Source organism: Pongo pygmaeus, chromosome 2 (assembly GCF_028885625.2).
Source record: "Pongo pygmaeus isolate AG05252 chromosome 2, NHGRI_mPonPyg2-v2.0_pri, whole genome shotgun sequence".
NCBI classification, from domain to species: domain Eukaryota; kingdom Metazoa; phylum Chordata; class Mammalia; order Primates; family Hominidae; genus Pongo; species Pongo pygmaeus.
The window spans coordinates 66,934,626-66,951,956 of record NC_085930.1 but is presented as its reverse complement, the minus strand read 5'-3'; the positions used below and the strand labels follow the sequence as shown (position 1 = coordinate 66,951,956).

At 51.5% G+C, this 17,331-nt stretch overlaps 1 protein-coding gene across 2 annotated transcripts in view; it reads left to right on the top strand.

Annotated features, from left to right (window-relative positions):
- SLC6A11 (solute carrier family 6 member 11) overlaps nucleotides 1-9,425 on the top strand; it is a 127,916-nt gene extending 118,491 nt beyond the window's left edge. For both annotated transcript variants that reach the window (XM_054481328.2, XM_054481329.2), the window contains 4 exons: nucleotides 1,840-1,942; nucleotides 2,755-2,855; nucleotides 3,718-3,888; nucleotides 6,932-9,425. In XM_054481328.2, coding sequence (XP_054337303.1) covers nucleotides 1,840-1,942; nucleotides 2,755-2,855; nucleotides 3,718-3,888; nucleotides 6,932-7,084 — 528 coding nt within the window. In that variant the 3' untranslated portion in view covers nucleotides 7,085-9,425. The remainder of the gene's footprint in view (nucleotides 1-1,839; nucleotides 1,943-2,754; nucleotides 2,856-3,717; nucleotides 3,889-6,931) is intronic.
- The last annotated feature ends 7,906 nt before the right edge of the window (nucleotides 9,426-17,331 follow it).

The following is a 17,331-nucleotide window of genomic DNA, read 5'->3' as shown; positions in this document are numbered from 1 at the left end:
CCTGCTACTTGCTGAATGCTGCATTAAGGTTTCTTTGTTCCTTTGTAAAGTATGATGTTCATGGGAGGAGAGCAACTGGAGGTGGGGGTGGTCTTAGGTATTAACTCAGAAAGCCAAGCCCCGTACTCCACAGAAAGGTGCCTCAGACCTGCTCCTGACCCCCACAGACCTGAATATTCACTGTAGTTGTCACAGATGGGAGAACCCAGGCCAGGCATGGCCCGCTGAGAGATCCATTTTGTTTCACCTTCTCTGTGTTTTTTAAAAACACGAAGTTGCCAACAATTATAACAGAAAAATTTCCCATACAAATCTGCATTTCTGGTGTCTTCCAGAAAATCTGCAGATCTGGCCTCACAGCTGCATTCCCCAGCAACTGCCCTCCAGAGGTGTGTAGCTAGATGGGGCTCATACTCTCCAGTTAGCCATGGTCCCCACCACTCCCTGGTACCACACCCACCCCCCTTTTCTCATTTGTATCATCTGTCTGGCGTTGTGGGCATTGAGATGTTTCTCCCTGTCTAGATGAAGACATGAACGAGTCCCATGGTGTGTGGTCTGTGAGTGACAGGAGGAGGCCCAGGGCACCCTGGGAGCACAGAGGGGAAGCAGAACTCCAAGGAAGTCCCCATGGCAGACGCACAGGAGGTTCTCCAGGTTTCATTCCAGCCCCCTAATGCACTGTCCTGGTATTCAGACTACCCCACCCCACCTGATCCTTCCTAGCTCTTTGACACTTTTATTTCCCCTGCGTTTGATTGCATCCCCTAAGGACCCTCACTGTATTGTAAAGATTTTCTTTAGAGACCCCCGCTGTCCCTATATCTGCGGCTGGTGTCCTCTCCCCTTCCCTCCCTCCTAGAAAACCTTTCCAGATTACCTTGGTCAGCTGAGCTCACACATTCTAGGACATCACTAAACTCAATCATCACGGATTTGTATGCTACAGAACTGGCCTGTGGTCATTTCTTCATCCCATGAAGATGGACCACATACCTCCTGCGTGCCAAGCCCTGGGCCAGAAACTGGGACCCAGCACTGGGCAAAGCCAGTTGGACTCCCTCCCCATGGAGATCACACTCCACAGGATTTAACTTACATTTATCACCCCCTACTGTGCGCCAGCCCCACTCCCCTCTTTTTTTAATTGTGAGTCCACAAAACATGCTATGAAGGCCCAAAGAAAGAATGAGGCCATCAGAAAGGGCTTCCTGAAGGAGGTGGCATTTGATCTGAGCTTTGAAGGAACTTACCAGGTGAAAGGGAATAGCATGTGTAGAGGCACAGAGGTGAGGCTGTCCCTTGGTCTGTCCAGGAGGGGCTGTGGGAAGGGAGATGAGGCCGATGAGGAGGGCAGCAGCCATGACTGGCAGGCTGAAAGGAGCCAAAAGGTCACTTTAAACTACCATGTGTTTGGTTGGATTTGCACGTTTCAGAGAAAGGTTCCTCTGAAAGCTGGCGTGCAGACAGATTGGAGAGGGTGAGGCTGGAGGCAGGGAGGCCAGTCAGGAGGCTGTTATAGCCATCCAGGGATGGGTGCTGAGCCTCCCCCATCTCGATTTTCTGTGTAGTCTCTGGCCCTTGGGGAGCTGGAAAGTGAGGGGCTGAGACAAGACAAACCATCTGCAGTCCCAGCAGCCCCCAAAGGACAGGGAATTAGGGGGCACCCAGCTGGGAGGGTGCAATTTTCAAACTGGGAAAACTAGGGAGAAACAGATTCCTGGCAGTGGTAGCCACAGAGCAGAGAGAGGGACCTTCCTGAGGCCAGATGGCTGATCCTGCTCTCCCGTGTGTCCGTTCACCTACCATCGGTCTGTGTGTCTGTTCCCCAACCTGCAGGGTGGCATGTACATCTTCCAGCTCTTTGACTCCTATGCTGCCAGTGGGATGTGCCTTCTCTTCGTGGCCATCTTTGAGTGCATCTGCATTGGCTGGGTGTATGGTGAGTAGCAGCCAAGCCTGTCCACACCCCAGCTGCCCACCAGGTGCCCAGGATCCTGGTGCTTGGACTCTGGTTGGCTCTGGTTCTCTGTGGCTTATCTTGGTCTATACTGGCCTCTTCTTACTCTTCAGGGATTCCTTGGCCTTTTCCCACTGTTGGTAGACCTTCTGCTTTCATGCCATGCAGCAGAAGAAGGAGTTCAGGGCTCAGGCACTATGATCTTGGGCCAGTTCTGCCCCTGAGGCTCAGTTTTCCCCTTTGTAAAATAACAGTAGTCATCAACATGTCTCCAAGTGGGAGAAAGTGTAGTTGAGCAGCAGCCTGCATGGTGCCTGGCCTTCCATAGACAACCACCTCAGGTCCTCCTGCTCCCCAAGCCCAACAAGTGGGTGAGGGTTGCTGGGCTCAGTGATGGTCACTCCTGCAATGAGTGTGGCTTGGGAATGGATGCCTCTGCAGGCCCCCGCTCTGTAGCAGCCCTGCCAGGCCCCTGCCTTCGAAATCCTCATCCCCACCCCTGATTGCCTTGCCTCCAAAGGGATCACCTTCTGCCTTTCTCCCAGAAATTCATCATTTCCTGGGCCTGAGGCCAGGAGAGCTCTCTCCAGTAGGGGGCCAGCATCCCTCCTGCTGCTCTTTATTCTGAAACCTCATACATGTAACAAGATGGTCATTATTTAAGCAGTACAAAGGTTCCTGCAGCAGTTTTTCTGTCTCAGGCTGGAGAAAGCAAAGACTCCTAGCCATTCCTCTGACTCATGTACAAAACTTCTCTGGGGTGTGTATGTTCCCCTCTGATTTATTCCGGACAGGAAGCAACCGGTTCTATGATAACATTGAAGACATGATTGGCTACCGGCCACCGTCGCTTATTAAGTGGTGCTGGAAGATCATGACCCCTGGGATCTGCGCGGTAAGGGCCCCACCAGGAGCCACCTCCAGCCATCTACCCACCCATCTACCCGCCAACCCATGTTTCCACTCCGTAGCCCCCAGCCTGGCCGAGGCTGGACCTGAGGAGGCTGATGTCCCCTGGTTCAGGCCACCTTACAAAGCTGCACCCATGGGCACAGGCTCTGGGCTTGGCCAAGGAGTGGCCTCATTGGGATCCCAGTGTTGCTGTGTGACCAGGAGCACAGCGCCTCCCTTCTCAGGACCTCAGGTTCTGCATACACAAATCGGGTGCTGGATCCGCCTCAGAGGGCTGAGGACTATGTGGGGAACAAAGACCTGTCCCCATCTTATTGTTAACCATGAAGGCAGCAGAGCCGAGGGTGACACTGGGGTTCATGCTCTGCCTGAGACCAGACCACAGCGGGGCCTTTGTGAGCAGACATTTAATTTAAAAACACCCAATCACTCCTTATCCATTTCTTGGCACTGGAAGTAACTCAGCATCTTCACAGACTGTGGTAGTTGTGAGAAGCAACTTTGAAACCAGTCCCGAGAAGTAACTAGAAAAAATAAAAATTCCTAACTGGGCAGAGGCCGGGGAAGAGGCTCCTGGGGGTGGGGAGAGGTCCTCACAGCCCAGCGAGGTCCCAGAACCCAGGGCCACATTCCCTGAGCATCTGTTGCCTGTGGAATGGGGCTCCAGCCTGCTGTGCCTCAAGCTCACTGTGGTCCTGGCAGGGCCTCACTTTTCACGGCTATGAAACAGGGCCAGCTTCCTCCCCTGCCAGCCTCCAGCTAGTCTGTGCCTGGGCCTCAGACCCCTCATGGCCTAGCAGGGCTGAGGGCCCATCCCCCAGGCACCTGCCCCCATCTCTCTGCAGGGGATCTTCATCTTCTTCTTGATCAAGTACAAGCCGCTCAAGTACAACAACATCTACACCTACCCAGCCTGGGGCTACGGCATTGGCTGGCTCATGGCCCTGTCCTCCATGCTCTGCATCCCGCTCTGGATCTGCATCACAGTGTGGAAGACGGAGGGGACGCTGCCCGAGGTGAGACCGCCCCAGGAGGGCTGGTGCGTGTGGGCAGGGTTCGCGCCTTGGGTCCCAGTTTCCTCATCTGCATGGTGCGTGATGATGGCCTGCGCCCACCTGCCTCAAGGGGACGCTGTGGCAAACTCCTCTCTGGCCAATGCGCATTATCATGGTTGTGCCCAAGGTGTCTCTGTGAGGTCTTTTGGCTGAGCCAGTTTCTAGGAGTCCAGCCTCTGTCTTCCTGTCTGTAAAATGGGATAACCACAGTACCTAACTTATAGAGGCTGTGAGAACTCAGTGAGTTCATATAGGAAAAGCCCTGGGACCTGGACCTGGACCAGAGGGTAACAAGTGTTAGCGCTGACTGTTTTGTGAATCCCAATCATTCTGACGTGTCACTGTGCCAGGCTGTCTACCTGCTGTATCTCCTGCCATCCTCAGAGCAAACTGGGGCGATAGGCATCATTTTCTGCAGTTAGCAGGTAGAGGAAACAGGTTCAGAGAAATCAGGTCACTTGCCTGAGGTCACACAGCCAACAGTTAGCAGATCACATTGTTAAAGACAATTTCATCAAAGTAGATTTTAGATATCCTAAAATTAACCCATTTCAGCTATACAATTACACAATTTTTAGTAATGTTCCACATTGTGCAGTCATTGTCGTGAATCCGTTTTAGAATACTTTCATCATCCTAATAAGAGTCCTCATGCCCATTCACTGTTAACCCCTGTTCCACCCCCAGACAACCACAGATCTACTCTGTCTCTGTGGATTTGCCTGCCCTGGATGTTTCCTGTCACTGGAGTCCTACAGTGTGTGGTCCTTTGTCAGCAACTGAATCGTTACCGAGCCCATCTTACTCCAGAGCGGCACTCCCTATTCACTCTCCTTCCCTACCGCTGGCAGCCCGATGGTTTGAGTGGGTTTCTGCTTATTTAGTAAACAGCACAGGGTGTTTGTTGTGTGCCAGACGCTGTTCTAAGCAGTTTACAAATACTAAGTCATTTAATCCGCATAGCAATCCTGGCAGGGGGTGGAGATTGTTTTTGTCTCCATGGATGAGGAAACTGAAGTACTGAGAAGTGAAGCAACTTGCCCAGGGGCACACAGCTTCTGAAGGATACAGCAGAGACTCCGGCATGTGTGGTCCTGTCCCCTGAATTTCGCTGCCTCACCTTCCTCTGCTGAACCAGTTGCACTCCACTGTGCGGCCCTGACTCTGCCCCAGGGCCACACCCCAGGGACTGCAGGAGTTGAACTTGGCCACCCAGGAGGCGATGGGGAGTGGGGGTATGCAGAGCCGGAAAGCAAGCTCCAGCTCAGAGTCAGCTGCACCCAGCCCACCTGCCTGCCCACCGAGGGGCCTGGGCTCCAGAAATAGCCATGCATCCAGCCAGAAGGAGCCAGCCACAAAGGAAGGTCTCTTTCTCAAGCCTGCTCATGCCCCAGAGCAAGTCAGGCTCCTCAGCGCCTGCAGGGAATGTAGGTCAACGGCAGTTGGTTAATTCTGATCTCAGGCCAAACACGTCCAGAGGGAAGTTGACCTGGGGCTTTAAAACCTTGACCACTGGAAGACCCCTTTCCAAACTTCCAGATGGCCTTTTGGTGTTCAGAAATGCCTGGTGTTGCCTGCTAAATCCTCCAGAGATCATCTCCGGCCTGGTGTGGTCGGGAAAGCAGGGGAGGGAGCCTTCTTTCCTAAGCCCCCTCCATCTCCCTGAGCTCACACATCTGCCGACGTGGACAGCAGGGTTTATAGGACTTCTTTGGAGGTGTCAGACCCAGTTTCCAGGCCCTCCTTACCGAGAGTCCTTGTGCCAGGTAGTCCACAACCCAAGCCTCAGTTCCCACAAAGCTGCTGCTGGGACACGGGAAGGATCTAGAGGGAAAAATGAGGACAGAGGTGCCTCAATGATGTGCTCTGAGGATGCATCCTACTGATAGAAGGTAACATGGTGGCCGCTCAACTAATCTGATCCTTATACTAACCCCGGAAGGCAGGTACCATTATTATCCCCCTTTACAGATGAGGAAACTGAGGCACAGGGGGTTAAGCTTCTTGCCCTTGTTAAATGGTAGAGCCTGGACACAAACCCAGGCACCTGGCTTTGGAACGCGTGCTCTAGCCCCAGATCTGTGCCAGAGCCTGGCACAGTGCCTGGCACAGAGGAGGCACCTATTAATCGCACAGGTGAGTCTGCCTGTTAATCCTACCTGGACAGTGTGCTACAGCAGGCACAGCAAGATCTGAAAGAGAACACAGAACCTCGATCCTGAGAAACCAGCCACCCAAAAGACTTTGCAACCTTCCTTGGGAAATGGTTTATGCCCAGAAAGGGCCCCCCAAATCCTAGCCTGGAGTCTTCTCCCAGGAAACTTGGGGAGTGCAGATGAAGCCAAGGGATAGGGGCCTGAGGCAGGGCCACATCTGGCCTGAGGGGCAGGGCTGTGGGGCAGAAGTCTGCATCCATCAGAGCCAGCCAGCTGGTGCGGACTGCTTTGCAAGGCAGCCTGAGGCTGTGAGCCTTGGGCTTTATGATAATGCTTCTACCTTTGAGCACAGCTGGAGGAACACCCAACACACACTACACCTTGCCCCACATGATGGCACCCCTTCCAAGGGGAATGCACCCAGGTATCCAGCAACTGTCCTGTAAACAGCTCTGGAGATGCATTACCACCCAGCAATTCACACCCCAGCTTCTCAGTGTCCCCCGAGGGCAGGCACCAGGCAGTGGACCCTGATGACAGCTCTGAGTCCCAGCCACCTTTCCTAGCCAGGTGCGAGGCTAAGCACTTTCCATAGCCTCTCCTTACTCTTGACCTAATGCCAGGAGTAGGGACCTCTATGGTCCCCATTTTTCATAGGAGGAAACTGAGACCCAGGGAGGTTGTTCATCATCCAGGACAGAGCTGTAAGAGGCCAAGCTGGGGCCCGGACCTTGGTCTGAGAATTCTCCAGCACCCAGGTGTCCGCCGTGTGCTTGGGAGAGGCCAAGGCAGACCCTGGACCCTGGCAGCTAATCACTCAGATCTTCCCCTCCTCTCCAACCATCCAGAAACTCCAGAAGTTGACGACCCCCAGCACAGATCTGAAAATGCGGGGCAAGCTTGGGGTGAGCCCACGGATGGTGACAGTTAATGACTGTGACGCCAAACTCAAGAGTGACGGGACCATCGCAGCCATCACAGAGAAGGAGACGCACTTCTGAGCGGCCACCAGCCACCTGGGGCTCTTCTTCCTTTCTTCCCCCCGTGTATGTAAATGAATTCCTGAACCCCATACTTCACCTAATGGTAGGGGCTTGCTTGTTTTGCACAGGATTTATTAACAAGTTAATTTTAAGGTGGCCACTGTACACTGCTCTAAAGTCATATCCCCTCCCCGCCCCCAGTCGTCATGGAAGTAACCACTACAAAGAGATAACACTGTACAGGGACTGCCAGATCTTCTGTCCTAGGGCAGTTTTAATCAATGTTTTCTAGGGATTAGGAAGAAGTGTATAATATTGTAAAACTTTTTTTACTGGGGTTGTGGGCCAGGTGGGGTGGGGAGTGATGGCTGTCCTCCTCTGTCAGCCTTTTAATGACTGTTCTGTGTCCCATGTTTGTCTCTGACCATCCACAGCTGCCCCTCCTCCATACCCCAGGGATAATTTTTCCTTCAAACCTTCCCTTTCCAAGGGACACTGGGTTTGCAGACAGCAAGGCTATGTGGCAGAGAAGAAAAAGTCCAGCAGACTCAGGACTACTGGGCTGCAGACCCCCCTCTGCCCTGATCCCATGAAGTGACCTTGGGCACTCCCTTTCCCTCCCTGGGCTTCAGTTTCCCCATCTCCCAAATGGGAGGAGAGCCGGATTGGGTTATTTCTTAGGGATTCTCTTTGTGTACCTTGCTGGCTTCCAGACCTGCCGTGGACCTTGGCTTCCTCTGAAGACTTGCAGGCAATAATCTCCGCCCTCCCAGTTGTGCCTCCTCCCCGCCTGCTTATTTAAAATCAAGTTTATCGTAGAAATGGTGTGGTGTTGATGTGTGTTTTCCCTAAAACTCTAATTTCATCTCATCTATGGGTAGCTCTGCTCTCTGGACACCAGTGGGTCCTCAGCCCCCATGGCAGGGGCTCCTCTGTCTGGCCTGCCTTTTTTTCCTGGTCAGCTGCTCTTAGCCCCAGCTCTGCCTCTCCACCCTTGGCAGGACTGGCTGGAGTTGCTGTGGGGACTGATTTTCTGGGTGGGGAAGCAGCCATCTATTCTTGCAGCCACCCCAGCCAGGATCTATGTCTTAGGACCTTCCTCCGGCCTTCCATGAGAAGCAGCCACAGGGGGCCTGGTTTCCTCCTAAGGCCCTTCTCTGTCCCAGGCCACCTCTTCTCCCTCCTCCTGTCCCCTAACCTCCACCTACCACCATCCTCTCAGTTCTCTCCCATCCTTGCCCCTGGTTCAGGAGCCATTCTACCTGCCTCTGTGGCCAGGCGCAAGGCTACAGGTGCAATCACCTGTTCCCTGCCACCTTCCCTCCCTTCTTTGGCAGAGAGAAGTCTCAGCTCTCACTAGAGGGAAGACCTGGACATCCTGCTGGCTCCTGTCTCCGTGGGGCCTGGAGTCTGGTGCTGTTCCCCAGCCAGACTGGCTGCAGACCTCTCTGGCTGATACCGCTCTTCTTCTTTAATTGGACTTCATATCAAGCCTCTGCCTTGGTTTCTGAGCTATATGAGGGTGGGGAAGGCACACTCTTTTTTCCGTTTTCCTTAGGTTCCCAATATTATTTGGTGGAAACGTGGGCTTTCTCTAAACCAAGGCTTTAGTTTCCTGTAAGGTCCTCTGTGTTTGATTCACCCAAAAGTCTGCAAACCCTCAGCATCTCTGCTCTGGCCAGCCCTGATCTGAAGCCTGTGTCTACTAAGAGGGATGCCCAGTGCCCCACTGGGCAGGACGGGAAGCCTAGCCTGGGCCCCCTCTGTGCACGCAGCTCAGGCCTGCCCAGCTTCTTATGGGCAAGCCACTATCTGACTCTCGTCTCCCTGAGCTGTCTGGTTCTGCGGATCCAGGAAGGGGCAGGCTGGGGCCCGCTTGTGTTTATCCTTGGCTGCTGTCTTCCCAGCAAGCCCCGGGCAAGAAAGCTTCCCACTGCTGCTGCTACCGGTTCTCCACACCAACTCTCATGGACACACAGATCCCTGTGGTCCGCCATCGCCAACACACACACACATCGTACATGTGGCTGTTAACACTTGACTCACTTAACACTACTCATGGGGCAGGGCGGAGGGTGGATTGTTGTTTTTTGTTTTTGTAATTTCCTACTAGTACTTGGGTAACTTTTGGGGCGGGGAGGGCAATGTGGGGGCAGGGGAACATGTCATTGTGATGACTTTTTTGATATTCATTAGAAACAATATATCCTTTCTGAGATATTTACAGTATTATTAAAAAATGAAAAAGGTTGTACTGTTTTGCATAATGAACATTTTTATTGGGCATTCAAAGGGTACAAGATTGTCTGCTTACTCATTTTTAAAAATTAAAGAAATGAACAGTCAGTGTGGCTATTCCTAGCAAGGTGGTATTCGTTGGGTTTTTTGTCCTGTTTTTATTCCCTCCATGATATGCCTGCAAAACCATCCTGGTTCCCTGTGTGGAAGCTGCAGTCTCAACTCAGCACTACAAATTAGAAACAAAAGCAGTGGTGTTTTAGGAGCCCAGACTTCTTTATGTTCATGTATTTACCATTTGCCTACTATGTGCTAGATGCTTTACAGAAGTTGTCTTTTTAATCCTTACAACAACTCTGTAAAGTAGGTACTTCTCCACTTGATTTATGTATTGCTTCATTTCTTTATTACTTCCCCTATTTTACAGATAATTCTTGCAGCCACCCCAGCCAGGATCTATGTTTTAAGACCTTCCTCCAGCCTCCCATGAGAAGGAGCCACAGTGGGGCCTGGTTTTCTTCTAAGGCCTCTGTCCCCAGCCACCTCTTCTCCCTCCTCCCTCCTCCTTACAGATGGGGGATTTTGAGGCACAGAAAAGTCAAGCAATTTGCCTACAGTCACACAGCTAGTAAACATCAGGACCAGAAAGAGAACTCAGGTGTGTCTGACCCAAAAGCCCTGTCTCCTGACCACAATGCCTTATTGTTTCTCATGCTGTGAGGCCTATTTTCACCCCTCACAGTGGTGAAAATAGCTGCCACAAAACTTATGCTTGTGTCCTAGTAGGCAGACACTCATGTTTGAGGCAGGCAAGGCAGATCACAGAGAGATGAGGATTTGGAGTATGCAGCCCTGGGTTAGGCTCCAGGATCTGCCCTTGCCAGCCTCAGTTTTCTCATCTCTAAAATGGGGATAATAGCTCCTGTTTCAAATACAGAGTCTACCTCTGATGAGGTAATGCAGGCATCACGGGATCATGAAGATTCCGTGAGCTCTGTGTGTGAATGGTAAGGTTCTGAATTCACACTAGTTATTATCCTGAATAAATAATGTCTAAGCTCAAAAAGTGTTTGTAGCATTGCCTAGAACTTAGACTAAAGCCTCTAAATTTGTGTCTGAGATTTCTAAATGGCCACTCGAGACCAGAGGCATGTTTTGTCCTGCCAGCTCATGACAGTAAGATCATCTCATGCAGTGTCTACTCATTCCTGTCTGGTCAACCTTTTTGCTTGAAATCCCTGATCTCAAGTCTACCTGACCCTGTCTTGGCCTTTGATCCTCTCTGAGGTGGTAATATCTGCTCATAGGAAAGCATCCCACAGACTTCTGGAATTCAGAAAGTCTCTGTGATCCACAGCCAGGGTCCCTGAGTAATTCCTACCCTCACAGAGCTACAGGGATTGCTGCATCTGTTCCCTGCCATCTTTCCTCCTCATGTCTGAAAGTGTCTTGCATTAAGCAGCTGTCATATGCAAGAGGAGGCTGGGTCACAGAAATATGAGTTTCACTCATTCCCAGGAAACTTCATTTGCAGACTCTTGAGCCTATAGAATTAATAGCATGAGGAATTAATTGACGCACTAGACCCCTCCAGGCTGCAGTGTGTGCTAGTGGCCCCTGCTGGCCAAGTGGGACACTGCAGGCTGCCTCTACTAGACACTGCCAATAACCAGAGAAGGGGAAAGGAGCTTTGGAAGTGAAGTCAAGGCTACCTCAGGCCTAACAGCATTTCCCATGGGGGAGGGGATCAGGCACCAAAGAGCAGGCATATTCTGCTGAAAGTGGCCAACTTTGGAAAATTGAGTCCTTTCATGCATTCAGCAGCCCTTTACTGAGCAGCCACCATATTCTTTGTGTGGACTTAGGACTAACAGCCCCTTCCCTTGAGTGTTCCTACTCTTAGGAGGAGAGGTATCCATATGCTTCTGGACAGGAGTAAGTTCACAGGGAGATGCTGTTCTAATTCTGACCTCCTGTTCCTAGCCGTCTTCCAGCCAGTTAGAGTTCTTCAGTGTGGCACCGAGCAAGTCTGCCCACTCCTTGGGCCTCAGTTAGCCACTGGTAGAATGGCAAAGAAATGAGACCCAGAGAGGGAATGTGATTTGTCCAAGATTCCCCTAGAACTCTGTATTCCCATCTCATAATCAGTCCCCTGCACCATCTCAAGCTGTTAAAAAGCAAATGAGCTTGGGCCCCTCATTACCCATTAGGGAGAAAAGTCAGCCTTTGTTGCCAACTCTGGCCACTTCTCTCTCATTTTTAAATAATGCCCACTTTGTGAGGGATACTGGAAAGAGTAACACATGCAGCACTCTCTGAACATCCAGCGTGGCTCAAGTGTCAGAGCCACTTCACAGGAAACCATATGGCAGGATGTGCCATGGACTGAGTGCTGGGGAAGTACTGCAGGCAAGAATAAGAACTGTTTATGGAGCACCTGCTGTGTTCCAGGGTCGTGCCTGCATTACCTCATCAGAGCCTCACAACAAATCTAAGAGGTAAGTGTCATTAATCCCATTTTTCATAGGAGGAAACTAGAGTTCAGAACTGTAAATAATTTGCTCTAAGAGATACAAATTACACCTCCTGGCAAGTGGAGGAGCTGGGCTTGGATCCAGGTTTGCTGCATCTAAATAAGGCCCATGCACCCAGCCACTTAACCAAGGATGTGGGACTTGAGTTGCACCTTGGGGGATGGGAAGATTTAGGCAGAGAAGGACATTTGAGACGAGGGAACATCCCGAGTGATGACAGAGGCTTTGGGAGAGCAGGGAACAAGGGTACTCCATTCACTGCAGCCTCCACTTTCTGGGCTCAGGTGATCCTCCCACCTCAGCCTCCTGAGTAGCTGGGACAACAGGTGTGTGCCACCATGCCCAGTTAATTTTTTTTTTTTTGTAGAGACAGGGTTTCACCCCAGTCTACTTTCTATAACCCCTCATGTATCTTCACCAATCTCTCTGGCAGAGCAAGATCAAGTAACACCATGCTTATCATGGAATGGCATCTGATGCAGGTCCCTCCACAGGACAGGAGCTTGGATGAACAAGTGCCCAGCTTGCCCCAGAGTGGGGAGCCATGGGAAAAGGAATACATAGGCATTGAAGGCCTACTCAGTGCTGGAGACCACACCAGACACTCTCCTATGCATTACCTTGCCCTCAACCACCTTGTAAGTTGGCATGGTGTTCACATTCTACCAGGAATGAGGAAACAGGCTCAGAGAGGTAGATTCAGCTACCCAAGGTCACAGAGCTGGAAAGTGGTAGAGCTGGGGTAACAGCCCAGGTGTGTCTGGCGCCAAGGCCTGTGCACTTTCCACTGACCACCTGTAGTAGTCAGGCTTCTCTAGAGAAACTTCTGTAAAAACTGGATATAAATATATAGAAAGAAACTTATTATAAAGGATTGGCTCATGCGATTATGAAGGCGGAGAAGTCCCATGATCTGCTATCAGCAACATGGAGACCCGGGAAAGTCACAGTGTAGTTCCAGTCCAAACCCAAAGGTTTGAGAGCCAAGAGCACTGACGTGCAATGGCAGGAGAAGATGGATGTCCCAGTTCAAGCAGAGAAAAATTTTCCCTTCACCTTTTTGTTGTACTTGGGTCCTCAAAGGATTGGATGACGCCTGTCTGCCTTGGTGAGGGCAGGTCTTGTTTACTAGGTCTACTGACTCAACTGCTAATTTCTTCCGGAAACACCTTCACAGAGACGTGAGGAACAATGTGTACCAGCTATCTGGACATTTCTTAGCTCAGTCAGGGTGACACATGAAATTGACCATCACAGCACTGTTGGGGGCCACTGAGTGTCACCACAGCCATCAGCATTGAGAGGTTAATTAAGGCCATGGAGAAGCTACGGATGGTGGTGGAGGCCATGTGGGGAAGGTCTGAGGGTCTTCAGGGGCTTTGGAATGCCTTTGGTGACACTAGGGACCTCTGGAAACCTTCACAGTTTCCCAGAAATGATAGAAGGCCATGAGAGTTCACTGATAAAGACAAGGGGATGTTAAAGCCAGTGAGAGGCATTGGAAGTACCTGGGAACGCCCAGAGACCTGAAAGAGATGTTGCAAGGGGAGGGGGCCTGGAGACCCAGTAGAATTATGTGGAGCCATTTGGGAGTTATGAGAGACTGGGAGTGACAGGAGTATATGAGAGTCATAACGGCTACTGAAAAAAAAAAAAAAGAGGCTCATTGAGAGGTGCTGAGAGCCATCAAGAGTTATAAAAAATATCTGGGCCCTTGGTCATGACTGGGGGTTATTTTAGTCATCCAGAGTCCTAGGGAGTACTTGGGGTCACCTTGGGGGGCCCTGCCTGGAGGAGCAATATGCAGGATGTAGCCTTGAGGAAAGGGGAGGAGGGTAGCTCGGAAATGCTCTTACAGGGGGACGCAGAGACGGGGGAGCTGGAGCCAACATGAATAAAGGGGCCAGATGCCCAACTGGCAGAGATGGAAAAGCCAGGCCAGAACTCTGCAGACCACGAGAAGCGGCCAGCAGGTACATGATGGGACAAGGACTTTTTGACCTTGATCTTCCTAGGCTTGTACAGGCCTGAGTTTTCTTGAGATTCCCAACCTGGATGTGCCAGATCCCCCATCTGGGTCTAGCCAACACTTGGCTTTTCTTATTCTCCTGGGAATTTTCTCTGCCGTTCTTTTCAAAGCCAACCATTCCTGAAGTGAGGAGGCTCTTGTAGCCCAGGCTGAGCCAGGAGCTCAGCCCCCCACCAGAGGCAAAGGGTTTAGGGGAAACCTAACCGAGGAATCTGGGCCTGAGCTCTGGGAGCCCCTGGTCAGATGATGGAGAGAGGGGCAGAGGACAGTGTAGACTGAAGGCAAGTGTTATTTATTGAGCACCTACCATGCACCTAGGATGAGGTGAATGTTTTCCATAACCCTCAAACCAACCACTGGAACTGTGATTTATTCTCATTTTACAGATATGCACACAGGCTCGGAGAGCTAAATGGAGGAACTTGCCCAACATCACACAGGCTGTGCCAGAATTCAAAGCCAGGTGGATCAAACCCAGAATTCTTGGCTTTTTTCCTCTATACCAGGCAACTATTGGCTTGGCCCAGGTCTCTAGCAGGGAAGAATGAGCCCTGAGCCTTCCTGCCCTTATCCACTCTCCCCCACCCCCACCCCTCCATCCCAGTCCTGGGCTCAGAGGGGCCTGTGGCTGGCAGATCCAGGCTCTGTTAGTAGCAAGTCAGCCACCAGGTGGCACTGCTGCTAAACCCAAGCCCCCTCCCTGTGGTCCAGGCTCAGGCCAGTGAGGTCAGGACTGGAGCTGGGACCCCACAGTTGAGACTAGAGAATCCAGAGGTCTCACTCTGGGTGCCCAGATAGGGAACAGAAAGCCTGCCCTTGTCAAACGCGCACAATTCATCCTTCTCACCCTGCCCCCTCCCTAGCTCACGTTTGCAGCACTACCCCAACAGCCAGAAGTGAAAGTTCTTCACTCTCTCACTCCTTCGCTGTGTGACCTTGGGCAAGTGACTTTCCCTCTCTGACTTCAACGTCCTCTTCTGTACAAGTGGACAGAATAAGCCACTCAGGGGTTCCAAGGGGATGAGATGAGATGATGGTGTATGCCAAGCGTCTGGCACACAGGGAGAACGTGGCTCTCCCAGTGAGCCTCCTTCCTCGGGGCCATGGTCAGAAGCCCCAGCCGGTGTCAGGAGACCTGCACCCTAGCTCTGAATTCACTGTGTGCCTTCGAAAAAGACACGCTGCCTCTCCAAGTCTCGGTTTCCTCATCTGTAAAGCAGTACTAATCACAGGAACTTTCTTTTTGGTTATTCTGAGGAAGAAATGAGAACATGGCTATGTGGCATTTGTTTTATAAAGCCCCACATGATCAGGAAAGGTGATTATTGAAAGTATTTCTGCAGCAGCTTTCAGGGGGTGGGGTTGGGTGAATGTGTAAATGGTGGTGAGGTGGGAGAGGTGACCGGGCACATGGGACAGGCTGCGGGTTTTGCTCTGTGTACCTAGCAATGACACAGGCCCCTTGTGCCACACCCTACTTGGCATCTTCCCAGCCATGCCCCAAGCCCCTATCTTGCTCCATCTATCCTGGAGTCTTGCCCCAACCCATTTAAACACAAAAATGTATGAGTGCCTGCACGGAACGAAGATGAGAGGCAGAACACGGAAATGCCGATTGTGATTATCTCTGAATGATAAGGTTTGGGCTGATTTTTATTTTCTCCTTTTTCTTTTATTTTTTCTGTACCATCTAATTTTTTTTAACAAAGAACATCTATTGCTTTTATATTCCAAAAACCAGAATCAATAAAGCTATTTTTAAAAATCCTTTCCTTGCCATCAAGAGGTTGGTTATAAATGAAGGCTCCAGAGAAAGAAACGATGATTCTCCTGTGGCTGGAAGATGTGTCCAGAGGGAGATGGGAGGGGAGAGGAGACGTCACCATGTAAGCTGCCTTCAGTCCTGTCTCCAGCCTCCCCTGGGAAGCCAAGGAAGAGGCAGATGCAGCAGGACCCCTCCTCCGGGTCACAGAGCTCCCCGTAACATTTATGGGCCAGCATTCCAGGGGCCTTGAGCTTGCCGCTTGTCTCTGGGAGCTCGTCGTGGTTGTTGAAGGAAGAAGGGAGCAAACAAGCCGGGAAGCCATGCTTGGTTGAGGGCTATTATCTAAGTGCTGCCGCCTCTATTAACTCGTCAGACCTCCCTCCCCACACTCACCTGTTGAGGGAGCTGGGCTTATCAGCCCAGTTTACAGATGAGAAAACTGAGATATGAACTTACGTATCTGACTGCCTTCTGGATCTCTCCTCTTGAACATCCATTCAGCATCTCAAACCCAATTTTCCCAACTGAATTCACCTCCTCCAACCCTTACCCCTGCCCAACCTATTCCTTCCTATCTCAATAAGTGACACCGCTGTCCAACCACTTCCTTTATTCGGCAAATATTGATGGAGCATCCACTATGGCCCTGCCCTCGGGGAGCTCGCACTCTCGCCAGAGGAGACAAGACCATGGACATTTTGGAAAGTAAAATTATGCAGTGTGGCAGAAGATGATAAATTATCTGGCTAAAAATAAAGCAGGGAAGAGGTATAGGAAGGGTCAGAGTGGGGAGGTTGGAATTTTAAACAGGCTGGTCAGGGAAGGCCTCATGGGGAAGGTGAAGGACGGGGGCGGTGGCTGTCCCAAGAGGAGTGTCCAGGCAGAGGGATCAGTGTGTGCAAAGGCCCTTGGGTGGGCACTCATCTGCAGTGTTCCCGGAGCAGCTAGGAGGCCAGGGTTGCTGATGCAAAGTGAGCAAAGGGGCACTGGTGGACGGGGAGGCCAGAGAGGTGGTGGGCAGATCACGGAGGGCCCCGAGGCCAGTGCAGATGTGCAATGAGGATGAGTGAGGGTTCTCAGCAGGAAAGGGACCTGCTCTGATTCCTGTTTTAATAAGGCCCCTCGGACTGCTGGCAGGGGCTTGGGTGGAAGCATGGAGACCAGGGAGGAGGCTGTTGTCCTCCAGGAAAGAGATGATGGTGGCTGTACCAGAGAGAAGGGGATTCGGTTTCTGATTCTGGGTATATTTTGAAGGTAAACCAACAGGGTTTCCTGGTGGATTGACAGAGAGAGGAGTTGAGGATGACTGAGGTTTGGGGCCAGCTTGTCAAGCGAGAAAACCTCCTCATTCCCCGCATTCAATCCACTGGTGAGTCTCATTGGCTCTTCCTCCTTTAAACCTCTCAAGTTCACTCACTGCCTCCGCCCCAGCCACTGCTTTGACCTCCCACCATCCCCTGGACTGCCGTTACCTCCTCCTGGCCCACTTGCCCTGCCTTCTCCTCCAAGGTGCCTTCCCCTCAACCCCTGTGATGGGGTGGTTCATGCCTGTTAGCACTCATGGCAGACCTGAGCCAGAGCCCACCACTGTCAGGGAACTTCCCTTCTGCCTGAGAGTTACCACCCCAAAAGGAAATCAGAGGGCCAACAGATGGGGGATGATGCTGGCTCACCAAAAACCCACCATGTCCACCACCAG